Source organism: Zea mays, chromosome 4, assembly GCF_902167145.1.
Source record: "Zea mays cultivar B73 chromosome 4, Zm-B73-REFERENCE-NAM-5.0, whole genome shotgun sequence".
In the NCBI taxonomy this organism is placed as follows: domain Eukaryota; kingdom Viridiplantae; phylum Streptophyta; class Magnoliopsida; order Poales; family Poaceae; genus Zea; species Zea mays.
The window spans coordinates 25972489-25989875 of record NC_050099.1 but is presented as its reverse complement, the minus strand read 5'-3'; the positions used below and the strand labels follow the sequence as shown (position 1 = coordinate 25989875).

At 50.6% G+C, this 17387-nt stretch overlaps 1 protein-coding gene and 1 pseudogene across 1 annotated transcript; one reads left to right on the top strand and one right to left on the bottom strand.

Annotated features, from left to right (window-relative positions):
- Nucleotides 1-13994: 13994 nt before the first annotated feature.
- Nucleotides 13995-14103, bottom strand: LOC111591468 (uncharacterized; annotated as a pseudogene).
- A 1823-nt stretch (nucleotides 14104-15926) lies between these two features.
- LOC103655168 (fe(2+) transport protein 1) lies at nucleotides 15927-16307 on the top strand. Its single transcript, XM_008681962.1, has one exon. It carries the CDS (start codon nucleotides 15927-15929, stop codon nucleotides 16305-16307), a length of 381 nt encoding a protein of 126 aa, XP_008680184.1.
- Nucleotides 16308-17387: the final 1080 nt, after the last annotated feature.

Genomic DNA, 17387 nt, shown 5'->3' with positions numbered 1-17387 from the left:
ACTGTCCGATGGAGCACCGGACAGTCCGGTGAGCCAACAGTCAGTCGGGCCAACGGTCGGCCGCAGAATCCGCGCGCGACGCGTGGCAGAGCCAACGGTCAGAAGGGGGCACCGGACTGTCCGGTGCGCCAACGGCTAGGAATCTGCAACGGTCGGCTTCGCCAAATAAGGAAAGAGATCTGCACCGGACAGTGTCCGGTGGTGCACCGGACTGTCCGGTGCGCCAGGCGACAGAAGGCAAGAATTGCCTTCTTAAAATGCTCTCAACGGCTCCTAGCTGCCTTGGGGCTATAAAAGGGGACCCCTAGGCGCATGAAGGAGAACACCAAGCATTCCTTGAGCATTGTTGATCACTCACACTTCATTCTTGCGCACTTGTTCGACATTCTTAGTGATTTGAGCTCCGTTCTAGTGAGAACCTTGAGATATTGTGTTGAGCTCAAGTCTTGATCTTGTGCGTGCGTATTTGCTGTGGTTTTGAGTGTGTTGCTTCCCTCCCTTACTCTAGTGCTTCATTTTGATTCTTATTGTAAGGGCGAGAGACTCCAAGTTGTGGAGATTCCTCGCAAACGGGAAAGAGTAAAGCAAAGAAGATCACCGTGGTATTCAAGTTGATCATTGGATCACTTGAGAGGAGTTGAGTGCAACTCTCGTCCGTTGGGACGCCACAACGTGGAGTAGGCAAGTTTTGTACTTGGCCGAACCACGGGATAAATCCTCGTGTCTTTTGTGCTTGTCCTTACTGTGTCTATTGTGGTTCACAAGAGCTCTCCTATCTACTCACTTGATTCCATTGTGCTAACACCTAATCAAGTTTTGTTGGATTAAGTTTCAAGTTTTTACAGGATCACCTATTCACCCCCCCCCCCTCTAGGTGCTCTCAGAGATTGAGAGGGATCAAGAATCCTAATTCTCGCTATTTGGAATGGATCCAATTCTATTGAGTCTGACCCATAGTGATAATTTCTCTTTAGCAAAGAATGCCCTTGGTTATCGAAGGATTGAACAACCGAGATCCAATTACTTATAGTTGACATTGCTAACAAGGATCTCCAGAACACTAAATTCAATGTCTGATCTTTCCTACCTCTTAGATGCTCAAATATGTTTCTAGGGCCATTTGGAACTTATCCAAGTATTTGAACTACTCATAGTTCATCTTTTCCAAATTATGCCCTATAGCTGGCTTTTGAGCCATAGTTCATTCTTATGAACCTGCAAACATTCACTTAGCAAACTAGTTAGTCTATAATGTTGTGATGGTCATCAAACATCAAAACCAATATAGAAATGGCTTGAAGCCCATTTTCCTTTCATACCCGTTTCATGTTAATATTGCCCCATTCACTCCTTCTTGTCCCTTCCCACTTTGATATTGTTCAACCGCATTTTCACATGTAGACAGTGGCTAGTGCCTAGTGGTGGCTTCATAGCCTCAGATATTCTTAGCTGGTATGAGCTCTAATCTCCTTACCAAGTCACTAGAGTATGGGGAGAGTTTTGTTTCAAATCGATCTTGATTTAAACATCTATATTTAGGAGATGTGTTGACTTTCTAGTACTCCATCCATTCTAATTTGTAAGTTATTATGCCTTTTCTAAATATACCATCCTTTTGATTCACATTGATTGAGGTCTATATTTATAATAAAATCTATATATTTTAAAAAGATCAAACCAATCGCTTGGTGCAAACCAACACGTTGGTGGAGGTGGAAGATTGTATTTAAAAATATATCAGGAAATGTGAAACGATCGTTTTGAAAGTTGATGATGTTGTTTTGAAAAAATCATCATGACTGTTTGGACGGTTTTTGCACCAAGTTTTATTTGCATCTGATACGTTCACACTTAAAAAAAGCAAGGAGGAGCTATAATCTGAAACTAAAGGAATGTATTATTTAAATGTGTTGTGCGCACTCTTTAAGGGAGTGTTTGGTTTGACGAATAAGGTACATCATCTTCTCACTTCTTACTTTTTTTTGTTTGGTTTGTGAAATGTAATGAGTTGATCCATCACCATTTCATTCTTCGTAAGCTAATAATTAGTAATAATACGAGGAATGAGTGGAATGAACTCATGATGCACCACCTCATATAGAATTGATTGATTCTTCAAACTAAACACCCCTAAGGGCTGATTTGATGACCAAGGAATTAGAGAGGATCCATAGAGAGGAATCCGCTTGCTTTTTAAATGGATCGTCTTCAATTTTGTGTCCACCAAACCATTCCTAATAGAAACATGGTTGTGTTGCTTAACTCAATATTGTCCCATGTGAAGATTGAGGTGTGTGGTTGGCGAAGCGTAATTAGACCGTGCAACAGATTGCTGCTCATGTAGTCATGTCGGTGGTTGACATGCAACTGGCCGTGCAGTAGACCCATCCTGCATGATTAAATTAAAGCGTTCAAAATTACAATCTCAACCGTGAATCCTTAGCTGCTTGTTGTTTTGTTTACACAAAGACAAAGGTCAAGAAGAAAAGAAGCAGTGCAGGGTTTTTGGGTAGGACAGTGGACTATGGACGACGTAGAGTTCGGATCCAAAAACAAAGCGCAAGCTAGGCTAGTGCAAGGGAGATGTCTGTCTCTCTCGTTGTCAGCAAAGAGACAAGGGCCAATCCAGTCCGGGCAGCAGCTAGGCGCTAGCGAAAGAAACAAAGGGCGGAAAAAGGACCCGTCGGCACGAGAGAAAAGCGAGGGTCTGGGCAGGCTGCGCAGCGCCGGCAACGTGCATGAGCATGCATGACGGCATCATGTGCCGCTGTTGCCTCTCGCGTGATTGCGTCGCCGCTTGTGCCGTTGTGCGGTATGCCACGCCACTCGGCCTCCCTGACGTACCGCGTACGCCATAGACCACAGGGAGTAGGGACGGGCGAACAGTGAACAGCCAGCGAGACTGCGAGAGCAGTCGTCTCGACGAATGGCCTGACCGACACAGACACCGACCTGCCGCCTCTCGTTCCCCAAATCAAAAAGGCTAGCTAGCACGCGCGCGTCGTGCCACTGACTGACCGACGTGCCGAGCAGCAAGGTTGAGGAAGAGAGGTCGCATCATCTTTTTTGGATTTCTGTGACCGACTGGTCCGGTGGTGCCCCACAAGCCGGATCAGCCAGACATGCCATCCGATCGGTGCGCACGCCGCCGCGCGGAGCTTTTGGGTCCGGATCAGGATGAACTTCGTTTGGATTTTTTTAGTCTAGCCTTATTCAAAAAAATCATAATTATTATTAATTTTTAATGTGATATCGTTAAGCATATAATATACTTTAAGTATGATTTTAAATTTTTTATTTTTCATAAAAAAATGAATAAGGTAAGCCGGTCAAACTTAGTAAAAAAATCAAACGAATTATAAATTGGAACCGATAGTAAAAAAAATCAAACGAATTATAAATTGGAACGGAAGGAGTAGCTTTTAACAGATGTCTTATTTTGTAAATTTGGAGCAAATTAATATAGGACTCCATCTCTAAAGTCCTAAATATAGAACCTCGCACAAACGGTCCTATCGTTTGTCAACCACCTTAGGCCATATTCGGTTGTATGGGGTTTGCGGGAGATTAAAGAGGATTAAATCTCTTCTTATTCAATTTTGATTAGGAAAGGATTTAATCCCTCTCAAATCCCCTTCAATTCACTCCAGAACGAATATGTTATTAAAGGGCACGTGAAACTTTATCTCCTCCTCTGTTTTCGAGATCGCAGCCGCTGGTGCGCCTCCGCTCCCGGTTCCAATCTGTCGGCGTGCCCTGCTGCCCACCCGCTGGCGCTCCCCGCACCCATCGATAGTCGTCAGCGCGCCCCGCGACTCAGCCACCGACACCCGGCTTGTTGTGCTGTTTTTGTTGTGTTCTTTTTGCATGGGGTAGCATTAGAATATAACACCCTTTGATTGTCGCAAAGACAAATTAGTTTGAGTTGGAATATTGCATCTCTTTTTTTACTGTTTTTAGTGTTCATTTTTTGCTACTGCTCCTGTGGGTGGGTACATGCATTTGTGTTTCTTTTTCCTGATCTAAAGTAATTTGTGCCACTATTCTGTTGGACAAATTTCATGATTATTTTGGTCATGTATAGCAATAGCAACTCACACCACAAATAATCATTGAAAGTTTTGCTCTAGAGTGTGCAGATGTAGGTCTTAACTGTTGTCAAGAAAGTAATGTGTTTGCTCTCCAGCTGTGTGAGACGTCCAAACATTCAAAGCACAACCATAAGAAGAGAAAGCTTGAACATGTAAGCGCAGGTGATCAAGAGCCCAAAAGGGTATTAAAAAATCAGTTGAGCTGTTGGAGAAGAGTGGAGTCTCGGAAGAGTACGGAGCTTCTTGTTTTGTACAGATGGTGCGCAAGTCTCGTGAGACCTCATAAGATAGCAGCAAGACAAGAAAGGTTGTCCTGCCTAGTCCTAGCGAAGTTGAGAATGGTGAGATTGTTCTCTAGATTTTGTTATTTTGATTTTGAGTAGATGTCAACACTTGTTTCGGCAATTTATTCACCCAAACTAAAAGAAATTGTGTTTATTTGTGTATTCCTTGCTTTCTGCTTCTATCCGGCAGATGACTGAGAGAGCTTGGCACAAATGTTATAGAACTATCCAATTGAAAAATTAATTACCATGAGTTTCTAGTCTGCTATAAAGCATATGGTTGTTTTGTAATTCACAGCCTCTTAGCTTATTCAATTTCAAGTCACAATGTTGTAGAGTTCTTGCTTTGTTCATCCGTTGTGTTTTATCTTTAGCAAGCAAGGATTCGATGGTTCGTTGTGTGTGTGGAGTTTATGGAAGTTGTTCCACTCCGTTCCTGTTGGAACTTGCTCTCAATTGCAAGGAGGCCAACAAGGGTGAACAGTGGTGACAACAGGGTTACGTGCTAGAAGGCAATAGCTCTGTTAATCTCGCCTCCCACGGGCACTGTGCAGGGGTATTTATAGGTACCTGAGCGCCCAGCGCCTTGTGCTAAGGACGCATGTGCCCTCAGCTACCTAAGTTATCCCCAGAATATTCCCATAAAGCGGGGTTACAGACTGTAATTACAGGGATGCCTTTACAAATTAGGCCCGTAACAGACGGCGGCCACGCAGGGCCCGTTACAATGGGCCGGATCGCACACGGGCCTCTGAGCTGGACGAGGCCGCACTGTGGGATGACTTCGTCGCAGGTCTTCGTCTGGTGCCGAAGCAGCGAAGGGTGTCTCTGCCTGTTTTGCCTCTGTCAGACCGGCGGCTGCAGCGAAGACTTCGAGCGAAGGGTGGCGTCTTTGCCTTCGCCCCAACATTTGCCCTCCGAGGGACCAGTTCAACAAAGTCACCTGGTGCCGAAGACGTCGCTAGATGGCGGAGACGCTGCCCTCGCTCGAAGTGGTTCCGCGGGGGTTTTTGATGTGACCGTTGATTGACGGCGTACTGTTGGATTGTGGGTTTCCCGAAGCGCCGCGCCCTGTCGGATTGCGGGTTTCCCGAAGAGCCGCGCCCTGCCTATAAAAGGGGGCGGGGGTCGGCGCTTTTTGAACTTCACTTTCCGCGCTCCGTGAAAACCCTAGCCGCCCGCCGTCTTGCTGCTCGTCTGCCCGCCGTGCTCTTGTTCGCCGGAGATCTGGCTCGAGTGAAGCAGACCGCCCGCCGCCGCCGACGGTACGTAGCGATGCCGTCCTCTTCTTCTTCCGCTACGCCGCCGGCCGATTCCTCGCCGCCGGCCGCCGCCTCGTCGTCTGAGGAGACGCTGAGTAGTTTGATGGCGGAGGAGTTGCGCGCCGGCGATTCTGTTAATTTTGGCGTGTCGCGGATGTCGTCGGCCCGCGTGCAAGATATGCAGCGGTTGGGTTACTTCGGCGGCGGAGTTGCTCGTGCCCCGGGGACGGAGGAAGTCCCCGAGCCGGAGGGTGAGTTGGTTGTTTTCGAGGCGTTCTTCGCCGCCGGTCTCCGCTTGCCTGCGCACCGGTTTGTTGGCGAGGTCCTGTGCAGGTTCAACGTTCAAATACATCAGCTGACACCGAATGTCGTGGTGGCTCTGTCGAAGTATGTCTGGGCGACGACTTCGTACAGCGGACAGCCATCGGTTGAAGTATTTGCGAAGTATTATTGTTTGCACTGGCAGAAGAGGATGATTGGGGACGAAGTTGCTCAGTTTGGGTCCTGCACATTCACGCCGAAGACCGGCAAGACCACGATGCAAGTAGTCGAGTTGGTTCCTTGCGCCCGCAACAAGTGGGGCAACTGGAATGAATTTTGGTTTTACGTTGCTGAGGGTACCGTCGAAGGCCATGAGGGACTCCCCGTGTCCGAGATGTGTTCTCATTATTACTCAGCGTACCCGTCTTTTGAAGTGGCAGAGGAGGATGTGGACGAAGGGGCCCTTCGGTGCGCCGCCGGTCAGAGCAGTGGGCGCGAATTAGTTGAAGAGTTTGTGGCGTACGGGGTGTGGCCCTTGGCGCATGGCTGGGCGTTGGGCGAAGTGTGCCCTCGCCAGATGCCTTTTCATGGTGGAAGGGTGGTGCGAAGTCCTGCCTTCGCACTGAATCTGCGAAACCGCGACCCGGCCGCCTTTGTGCGTGATGCGGAGGATGGGGCGGTGCGGCTCGTTGGACGCTACGTGCCGAGGACAGAGGGCCAGCGCAGCTTTGATATCTGCGGGTCGAATGACCGTTTGAACAGGGTTTTCGAATTAAATCAATTGCCGTATGACGGCTATCCTGGTCAAGACGACGTGGACCGCCGTGGGAAGAAGCCAGCGATGGAGACTGGAGACGACCCTGCGCCGGCGGCCGCCCCATCCTCCAAAAAGAGAAAATTAGGTACTGCTATGGGAGGACTTGGGGTTTCTGATAGTTTTGCTAGAGAGTTGATGAGGACGTGCGCGGCTCCGGGGGGAAGGATGTCTTCGCCCGAGCTCCGGGAGTCTTCGGCTCGGATGCTGAGGGTTACCGGGGGTTGCTGGCCTAGGAATGTTCCTATCCCCCGCGCGGCTGGCGAGGACTTTTTTACATCTCGCATGGTTCGCGAATGGAGAGTTTTTCCTTACGGGCGGAATATTGCTGTTGTTGTGTCGGCAGTGATGGACAAGGACCGCCAGGGAGCAGCACAAAAGCGTCAGGCGGCTGTCAGGCTCGTTGAAGCTAGGCCGAAGAGGCAGCGGGGGTCTGCGAAGGCTGCGGCCTCCGGCGGAGGCAAGCCGCCGCTGGCGGCGAAGTCGGGCGTCCCTGCATCTAGCAAGGCGCCGGAGGCGACGGCAGGCGCCGGAGGCTCCAAATCGACGAAGGTGGTGCCGCCGCTCAGCAGAGTGGCGGAGGTTGCGAAGGCGGCCCGAGCGTTGCCGTCGGCAGGCAAGCGTGTCGCCGACTTCGCCACCGATATTAGTGTGGAGGACTATCTCGGTGGTAAGTCGTTGGCTCCTCTCTCTCTCTCTCTTTTTTTATTATTATTATTGTTACTTATTCATCGTTACGTCGCAGGGTCGGACGAAGGCCAACTTGCTATAGTTGCGCCTGCCGCGGTGACAACGATGGCTGCCGTACCGCCGAAGGCGAAGGGCGGGGCTCTTAGCGCCGAAGGCGAGGTGGCGGTCCTCGCGGCTGTGAGGGATGAGGCGGGCGCTGCGTCCCGCTGGCTGAAGGAGGTGGTGGAGTCGCTGAGTCAGGTCCGCTGAGCCAGACTTCGCTTTTTTTGGGTCGCGGTCTTATGTGTGTTGTGCAGGTGGCTGACTTCGCCAACCGCACGGCGTCGGGGGCCCTCACGGCAGTTGTGTCTGCCAAAGTCGAGAGACTTCGGACACAACATGCTGACGCCGTCCGAGAGAAATCGGCCGCCGACAGCAAGTGCCGCAAGCTGGCGGACAGGGTGGCCGCGCTGGAGGGAGAGAAGGCTGACCTCCGGCGCCAATTGGCGGGGGAGAGGAGGGAGACCAATGAGGCCCTCGTCCAGGCGCAGGCTGCACAGGCGGAGGCCAAGCTGGCCCGGGCGGAGGGCAATCTTGCCAGGGAGCGCGCCGAGCAGCTGCAGGAGCGGCTCATCGCCCTGGAGAGCCGCGTGGAGCGGGCCGAGGCCGCGATGCGCGCGGAGGCCGAACGGACGCGCACACAGCTTATGGATACATATCGTGAGCTGGGTGCGCGGACCGGTGACTTCGAAGTACCGGACCGAGAGCCCGGGCTTCGCTGTCTGGAATGGGTGCAGGAGGAGCTGCAGGAAATCCCCACTGTCGTGGGGGGTTTATGTCGTACGCCTCACTGGTCACCTGCGAGGGGGCGATGAACGCGCTCTCTCGCGAAGGGTGCCGGCACTTCGAGGTCTTCGACCAGGCTGATGAAGATTTTGATCGAGATATCTATAAGGTCGAAGACCCCGTAGTGAAGGAGTCCGCCGGGGCCATCTATGACCGGATGTGGGGTCCGCACGGTCGCGAGGTGGTCAGGGAGCGGGCCGAGACGGCGAGGGCTCAGGTAATGTCTTCGTTTGTTTGGCGTTTGTTGGATGTGGGCTGTGCGTGTGTTTGCTGAATTTTGTGTGTTTTGTCTTAGGCGGCGCGTGGCGAGCGGGTGGACGACTTCGGGGCGCTGAACAGCGCGCTGCCTGACCCGGAGCCGACCCCGGCGGAGGCCGTGTCTGGGGTCGCCCCGGAGCCAACCCTGGAGACTGCGTCGGATGCTCCCACATCCGACGCGGCCGGCGAAGACCTGCCCCCAAAGGTGGCCGAAGGCGCGCCTGATGCCCCCGCAGCTGCTGCGCCGAGTGCTGAAGATCCCGCGGCGGTGGCGGCGGAAACAACAGTGGAAGCGACGGCGGGGCCAACGGCGGAGGCTCCCGCAACGTCAGGGCCTTCGCAGGTGGCGTAGTGGGTGTATAGGGTTGGAGAATTTTGGATATGTTGCTGAATTTTGGTTGCTGCGCAGGTTCAAGATTTTGGGCCTGCGCACGCAACCGCTACTACTGAATTTTTGGCGGCTTCGACCGCGGAAGGTGGTAATGAATGTGGTGGATCTGCATCTGAGTTTTTTGATTTTACTGACTCTGGGAGCTCGGTTGAGTGGACTGAGGAGTCGTCGGAGGAAGACTTGGATTATTTTGCGGCCTTGGATGTGGCTGCGGCGGAGGCCTCGCCACACGCCGCGGACGCACAAGATGTGCCAGGTCCTAGCACCGGGCGCCGACGACGAAGGGCGGTTGCAAAGCGTAGGGTTAGTGGGGAGGAGGGGGCTCGGCTTCGTGTGAGTAGGGCTGGTCGGCAGGAACTGTTGTCTTTGCCGGCCGCCGCGAGTACAGGGGAAGGGGAACTACGAAGTCTTTTTGCGGGTGAGGAGCTTAGGATAATGTTATTTAATTATAGGGAGATGGGAATTATTCCTAAGGTTGAGCCGATGTAGAGTGTGGCGCCCTCGCTTGTATATGTGTAAAGGCTTGTATGATGAAGTCGTGTGCTCTCGCTTGTCTGTGCCTGCGAAGGCGTTGTGTACTTTGTCTGGTGTGTTTTGTTATGCTGTGCTGGTGCGATTATAGTCGGTCTTGGCGCGGACGGTTTGATGTTGTCGTTTCTGCTTTTGTTGTGCTGGTCCGGCTGCGCCCTTAGGCGACTTCTGCGCGGATGGTCTTCGCGGTAGACTTCGGTTTTTTCGCACTTGTTGTGCTAGTCCGGCTGCACCCTTAGGCGACTTCTGCGCGGATAGTCTTCGCGGTAGACTTCGGTTTTTCTCGCACTTGTTGTGCTAGTCCGGCTGCACCCTTAGGCGACTTCTGCGCAGATAGTCTTCGTGGTAGACTTTGGTTTTTTTCGCATTTGTTGTGCTAGTCCGGCTGCACCCTTAGGCGACTTCTGCGTGGATAGTCTTCGCGGTAGACTTCGGTTTTTTTCGCACTTGTTGTGCTAGTCCGGCTGCACCCTTAGGCGACTTCTGCGCGGATTTGTCGCACGCGAGGGTGGCTAGAGCTTAGCCTCGCGGTGACCTCGAATTGGTCGAATGTCGAAGACCGTCGTCGCGGTCTTTTTTCGACGCATGTTTTTGCGGGGGATTTTTCTCTCATATATTACATGGCTCCGCCTCGTTAAAAACCTCACCCCCCGGGAGGAAAAGAGTGCGGGCCGGTACAAGATTGTTTTTGGCGAATTACAAGGGCGAAATCAGCCCTGATGAGTCAAACAAAAAATTTGCGGAGGTTGTCGATGTTCCAGGAGTGCTCCAGGTCCTCGTCGTTTGGCGTTGTGAGCCTGTAAGCGCTGGGGGAAGCTTTTGTCTTGACTATAAAGGGACCCTCCCACTTGGGCTCCAGCTTGCCCCTGGACTTCGTTCGAGCTGTCCGGACGAGTACGAGGTCCCCTTCGCCGAACTCCCTCGGGATGACTGTGTGGTCGCGCCATGCTTTGGTCTGGGCTTGGTATTTGTTTAGGGCCTGTAGGGCGAAGACTCGGTCTCCATCAATGAGGTCCTTTGAAGTTGGCTCGTCCACGTCGGGGACGGCTGACGGAACTGTTCGTGGGGACCCATGCTTTATTTCTTGCGGGGTCATGGCCTCCGATCCGTATAGAAGGCGGAAGGGAGTAAACCCAGTCGCCCTGCACTCAGTCGTGTTCAGTGCCCAGACTGCCTCAGGTAACAAATCAGTCCATCTGCCCTTTTTTCATCAAGGAGCATCTTCTTGACAGCTGTGAAGATTTTCCCATTGGCGCGTTCCACGACCCCGTTGGATTGCGGATGATAAACTGAAGCGAAGGCAAGCTTGGTGCCGATGGAGAAACAAAAATCCTTGAAATCTTGGCTGTCAAACTGCTTGCCGTTGTCAACCGTTAGTTCGGACGGTACTCCGAAGCGGCAGACAATGTTTTGCCAGAAGAATTTTTGAGCAGTCTTTGATGTTATTGTGGAAACGGCCCTCGCCTCGATCCATTTGGTGAAGTACTCGACGGCGACGAAGGCGAACTTAAGGTTCCCCTGAGCAGTGGGCAGGGGCCCGACAATATCCAGGCCCCAGCGCTGGAGAGGCCATGTATGGGCGATCAGCTTTGTATACTGCGAGGGGCTGCCTGACTGAGGAGAAAACTTCTGGCAGGCTTCGCAGGACCTTGCGACCCGATTTGCGGCGCAGATCATTGCGGGCCAGTAAAACCCTTGGCGGATCACCTTGGCAGCTAGGGCCCTTGGCCCTGCGTGTGAGCCGCACGTGCCACTGTGGACTTCACGTAGGATCTACATGCCTTCGGTTTCGGTGACGCACTTAAGCATTGGCTGACTGACCCCTTTCTTGTAGAGTTGGCCCTCAATCAGTGCGAAGTCCCGGCTTCGATGTTTGAGGCGCTTGGCCTCGCTGACGTCGGTTGGATGATAGTACCCCTGTAGGAACAGGGTTATTGGTGCCCGCCAATCCTCGGTCATGATTAGGTTGACTATGCGGTGGCCCTCGCTGTCATTAGTTATACCTTGTGGTCGTGGGTTCGAGCCCCACGGTGGGCGCCAAATGTTGGAACTTGCTCTCAATTGCAAGGAGGCCAACAAGGGTGAACAGTGGTGACAACAGGGTTACGTGCTAGAAGGCAATAGCTCTGTTAATCTCGCCTCCCACGGGCAATGTGCAGGGGTATTTATAGGTACCTGAGCGCCCAGCGCCTTGTGCTAAGGACGCATGTGCCCTCAGCTACCTAAGTTATCCCCAGAATATTCCCATAAAGCGGGGTTACAGACTGTAATTACAGGGATGCCTTTACAAATTAGGCCCGTAACAGACGGCGGCCACGCAGGGCCCGTTACAATGGGCCGGATCGCACGCGGGCCTCTGAGCTGGACGAGGCCGCACTGTGGGATGACTTCGTCGCAGGTCTTCGTCTGGTGGCGAAGCAGCGAAGGGTGTCCCTGCCTGTTTTGCCTCTGTCAGACTGGCGGCTGCAGCGAAGACTTCGAGCGAAGGGTGGCGTCTTTGCCTTTGCCCCAACAGTTCCATCACATATTTCATCTAGATTATCATAGAGTTTGTTGTTTAAAGGAATATCTCATTATTCTCCGTGTTGTTCTTATCCTAGATCTATTCTCGGGTAGTGGTTGAACCAGACTGCACCAGTTGAACTGATAATTGACTTTATTTCGAAGTTTGTGGTAAAATTTCAGCTGTAATATATTCACCCCCTTAAGCTACTTTCAATAATTAATGAGAAAGAAAAAAGAAATACTTTCCTCCAATAGAAATCAGGTCTACACACAACGAAGATTCAAGAAACCATAGCTTTGGGATGAGCATCCAGTTTCTATCTATAGAGCCCACGCGTCGCACTCTTCTCTGGGTTAATCATTGTCCCGCCTCACTGGTCGTGTCGCCACATTCACATTTATTATGACATCATAACAAAAAATTAGTGTTGGACCTTATAATTTCTACAAGTGATTTTTAGTGAGGTGGCAGCTATAAAAACTACTTCGTATTTTCTAGGTTGTGACTGTTCTTATTCCATTACTAGGTGAGTACCCGTGCGTTGCAACGGGAACATATAATAACATAATTACTTATATATAAAATGTGTCTTATATTGTTATAAAAATATTTCATAATTCATTTGTAATCCTAGCCATACATAAATTTTGTTATTTTAATTTAGCTGTTTCACTACTCCATTGCAACCATCAGTATCATGCAGACTTCGATATATGTCATGATTTGCATGGTCTCATCATTGAAGAGCACGTGTCACACCTGCCGGTAGAAGTTCCCTCGTACATTGTCAGTTATTAGGTACGCACCACCATACACGCTTGCTTAAACAAAAAAGCAAGTGTATGTGTTTGCGAAGAGAATTAAAGGCAGGCCGGCACAAAAGCTACCCTGACGATGGCGAGTGGTCATTGTTGTCGGTCCTCCTCTGTGTCACCTTTGGTGCCTAGATGACGCCATAGTCCTTGATATAGTAGTCGTCGAACGCGCACGACATGGCGAGTACCGATGACTCTTGGCTGGGCTGCCAAACGAAGTGCACCTCGGGCTCATCAGCGAGGTAGTACACCTAGCCGTTGCACCACCGGATGTGCTACTCCTCTACATAAATGTTGTTCGAGGACACTCACACAACGTCAGCAACGACTGTCGTCCCAGCGCACAACAATTCATGGCCGGTCAGTAGTGACTTACGTGGGAGGTTGAGCTTCAGGTGGATGATGAGCTGGACGGTGTGACGGCGTCGTTGTCGGATGCGGTGCCTAGAACAACCCGAGAGTCGCCGGCGTTGGCGACGACCATGAGGTCCCCTATTTGAAGATGGACAGCGCGGTGCATCCGCTCTGGACCGCGTCCAAGCGGCGGCTGCGCCGGAGCTTGCCGAACACAGCGACGCATGCGATCACGTAGTACTGCTTCCAGAGGTCGAACCGGCAGTCGCCAAGCTTCTTTTCGTCGTCGATGAGCGACACCAACGCGAGCGCCTCCTGCCAGTGGTGTTTGTTTGGGGTTTCCAAGTAAGAAATATGGATTCATATTTGGCGTTGGTTTATGAAAATGACTCACAAGTCAGAGCCATGGAAAAATATTACGGAGAATAAATGTCACACATATAAAAAAGAATTTAAGTTGAAAATATTATTCAAATAAAAGAAATTGCATGCTAGGCTCTTTTTTAAATACTACTCCCTTCATCCAAAAAATATAATTCAGGAATCTCGTTAATAATTATCTACTAGACTACTACTATACATTGTGCAAAGGTAGCAGGTGGACTTTGGGAGAGATGTAGTATATATTTTTACTGTAACAGATATTAACATAAACACACATGTGGTGTAGTGGTAGCTACGAGCACATTTGCTTGAGAGGTCGCAGGTTCGAATTCCATTGGAGCCACATTTGTGTTTTTTAATTTAATTTTAGCAAGGCGTGGGATGCACGTGGGAATGTGAATGGGATTTGCGGGGAGGGGGTAATGGGAGATTCGGATGTTAAAATTCTAGACTTTTTAGATCACAAATAAATAAGATATAGATTATGTCATATAAATATGTACTAGTAAACAACACATAATCATATTTAATACCTAAAAAAATTAATATTAAAGTGAACAATGGTCCACGTATCAGATATTAAACTGATAAAAATAAACATTGCACTTTATCTTAACCAAAAGGTGGAGAAATGTATGAGTTGAAAAGGAGTATAACCCCTTTTTAATAGCTCGGTCGGTCGACCGTACTCCTTTAGCTATCGAGGTGATACTATGTGGAGTGTTGTGTTGCGTGTGGCTTCCTTTCATGTTGGCTTTGGTGGTCTCTCATGGTTCATTTGTGCTATAACGAACTATCTGTACTGTAACGACCCATCTGTAGGCGAGAAGCCGAAGAAAGGAATAGATCTACGCGATTCGCACGTGACGCATGACACATGAAACCGATACTTTATTTAAAAGAGTAGAGATAGAGATTCTTGTTTTTAGTATTAAGTTTGTTAAGGTTCATAAAAAGTAAACTTTAAATTTGTTCTATATTTTTAAATGCTAGATATAAAATTCAGAACCAGATGTTGATACTAATTTGGATGTTTTCATCCTTTTTCTTCTAGAAAGCAATAATGTATAAATATATATAAAATTTAATTTTGTTTTTCATAGTATGTTTAACAACGTAACTAAAGATCACACCAAATTTTATGCATATTTATTTTCAAATACCAAATTTATACTATACACGCCATCTGCAACGCCAACCACAAACGACGCACGTGGCGCGGGCGGTTGGCGCAGAGGCCACGGGCGTCGTTTGTGGTTGGCATTGTAGATGGTGTGGAGGGTAGCCCCTATACCTATCCAGGCGGAGTAGCGAGGATGGCATGGAGGGCACGTGGGCCCGACAGGCGCGGAGGGCGGCTGATGCGTGAGAAGCGGGGCACAGAGGGCGACATGTGTAGGGATGGTGCGAAGGGTAGGTGTGTGATGGCGGACTACTGGTTACATAGTAAAAAAATTAAGGGTCTTTTTGCAAAACGACGACCGTGGAAAACAAGGAAATTGATGCATTATAGTAATAGAGATAGAGAAATATGGGTAGTGCTGTAAACTATGTATGTGTATACTAGCCACACATATATGAGTTAAAACAAAATTTCTATGATTAATAATATTAAATCAGGTTTTAGTATCTTTAAATGCATAATATTTCTAAAAAATAGTTTACTAAAATAAAGTTTCATTTTGTATAAAGTTTGATTGATCTCTTTGAGATATCATGAAAGCACGTTTCAATTTTTATAAAGTTTGATCGATCATCAAAGCAACCTATAGAAGTAAAATCAGATGAGAGAAGTCTAGAAATCCGATTTTATTGAACTCGCACATCTTTACTACTCTATAAGAGAGCAACGTAGGCGTCCACCACCGTCTTCACCGTGACTCCGCTCCCGTGATTCACGTGCCCTCGACCGTGATCCATCCTCTCCCCCGCAGCAATCTCGGGCCCTCGGCAGGCGCCCTCTCCCCCGCGACAATCTTCTCCGCACCCTCGGCAAGCGATCTACGGCAAGCGTCCTCTCCCCCGCGGATCTAAGCCATGACCGGGCGACTCCAGATCCACATCCGCACCCACCGTCGCCCCAGGTCCCCAGCGCGATGTGAGAGAACGGCGACCGCGTGGCTCCGCAGTCCGCACCGTGGCGATATCGCGCTCACCTGCTCCCCCTACGCCACATCTGCTGCGAGACCCTCGGCGCGCTCCTTGACCCGTGACATCGCCTTCCTCGCCAATCGCGCCACCACTTACCTCCGTGCCCCCGCCTACCTCCGCTCCATCGCCTTCCTACCAATCTTGCCCCATGTCCACCAACGGCGCCCTTCCTTCCCCGACTGCAAGGATCTAACGACGGCGTCACAGTGATCCCGTCCCCGCTAGCTCCGCGCGCCCCGCCAGCCATCGCCGCGGGAAACCCGCCACCTCCGCACCCCCACCAACCTCGCCCCCGAGCTCTTCGAGGGCATGGGACTCGGCATTGATATTCACGCGCAGGTCCTGGAGATGGGCATCATTGTGCACTCGGTGGTGATCGGGCTGGGCATGGGAGCGTCGCAGAACGTGTGCACCATCCGGCCGCTGGTGACGGCGATGTGCTTCCACCAGCTCTTCGAGGGCATGGGACTCGGCGGCTGCATCCTACAGGCGGAGTACAACGCGAGGATGAAGGTGGGGCTGGTGTTCTTCTTCTCCACGATGACGTTGTTTGGGATCGCGCTGGGGCTGGCGCTCACCAAGGTGTACAGGGAGAACAGCCCCACGGTGCTCATTGTGGTGGGTTTGCTCAACGCGGCCTCGGCGGGGCTGCTTGTTTTCCTTAAGCTAGAAGACTGGGTGGCGCAGTGACGATTGAATCTAGCAAATCAATTGTTAAGAAGCGTCTCCCAAAGATAATCAGAGAAGTCCCTTACTGCTATTTTCTCCCTCGTCTGTCCTGGCCTTCTGCACTAACAATCTACGGTGTTGTATGTGTTGTTAGCTTTGGTGCAGGGATGCTTCTTGAGGTTTGGATAAACAAAAAGATCAAAGGTATATTCTTGCATTTCATAGCAGGAGAAAGATCAAAAAGCCTACTTGATTTTCGTACCTTAGGACTGTATCTGGGAAACTTAAGGTTATGAGGTGTTCTCTTCTGTTATTGGATTATGAGTTGTACTGCAGAAAGCACATATTAGGATTGCATACGTGCTGATGTACTCGTACTAATGATATTCTACGCATCTACTCACTCTTGTTCATTGCTTCATCCAGAGGACAATGGCATTATCTGGGAGATGGATAAATAATGCACCGCATGCTTTGTTGTGGTGAATCCCGCGTTGTCATTATGGACACAGCCAGCTCTGAAGATTTCTGATGGAAATTGGCACAGCCTTGTTTCTGTATCTGGATCTATTATGCATGATGGCAGAATGATGTCACAAACCTTTAAGCCTCATTAGTCGAATAAACTCAAATTATTCGAACAGTATAAGAAACTGCTGTTCCGGTGGTGTCGGCGTTTCGAGACAGGGGGGTCCCTAAGCCGACGAGTGAGTGTGCTGCGTGCCCCAGCCCAGATGGGTCGAGCGCGTGGGCGAGCGCGAAGGGGGGAGAGGCGAGGTGGCCGGAGACGGGCGTGAGAGAGGTGGAAGTCCCGCGGCCTTCGTGTTCGTCCCGCGCCCAGGTCGGGTGCGCTTGCAGTAGGGGGGTTACAAGCGTCCACGTGGGTGAGGGAAGCGAGCGGCCCCAAGAGAGCGCCTGTCCCGTCCTCGGTCCCGCGCGGCCAACCTTCTCTAAGAAGGCCCTGGTCCTTCCTTTTATAGCCACAAGGAGAGGATCCAGGTGTACAATGGGGGGTGTAGCAGAGTGCTACGTGTCTAGCAGAGAGAGAGCTAGCGCCCTAGGTACTTGCCAATGTGGCAGCCGAAGAGGTCTTGGCACCTT

Bases quoted from the DNA above. Each gene is read 5' to 3' on its own strand.
- LOC103655168 (XM_008681962.1), top strand. From the start codon at position 15,927: ATGGGACTCGGCATTGATATTCACGCGCAGGTCCTGGAGATGGGCATC.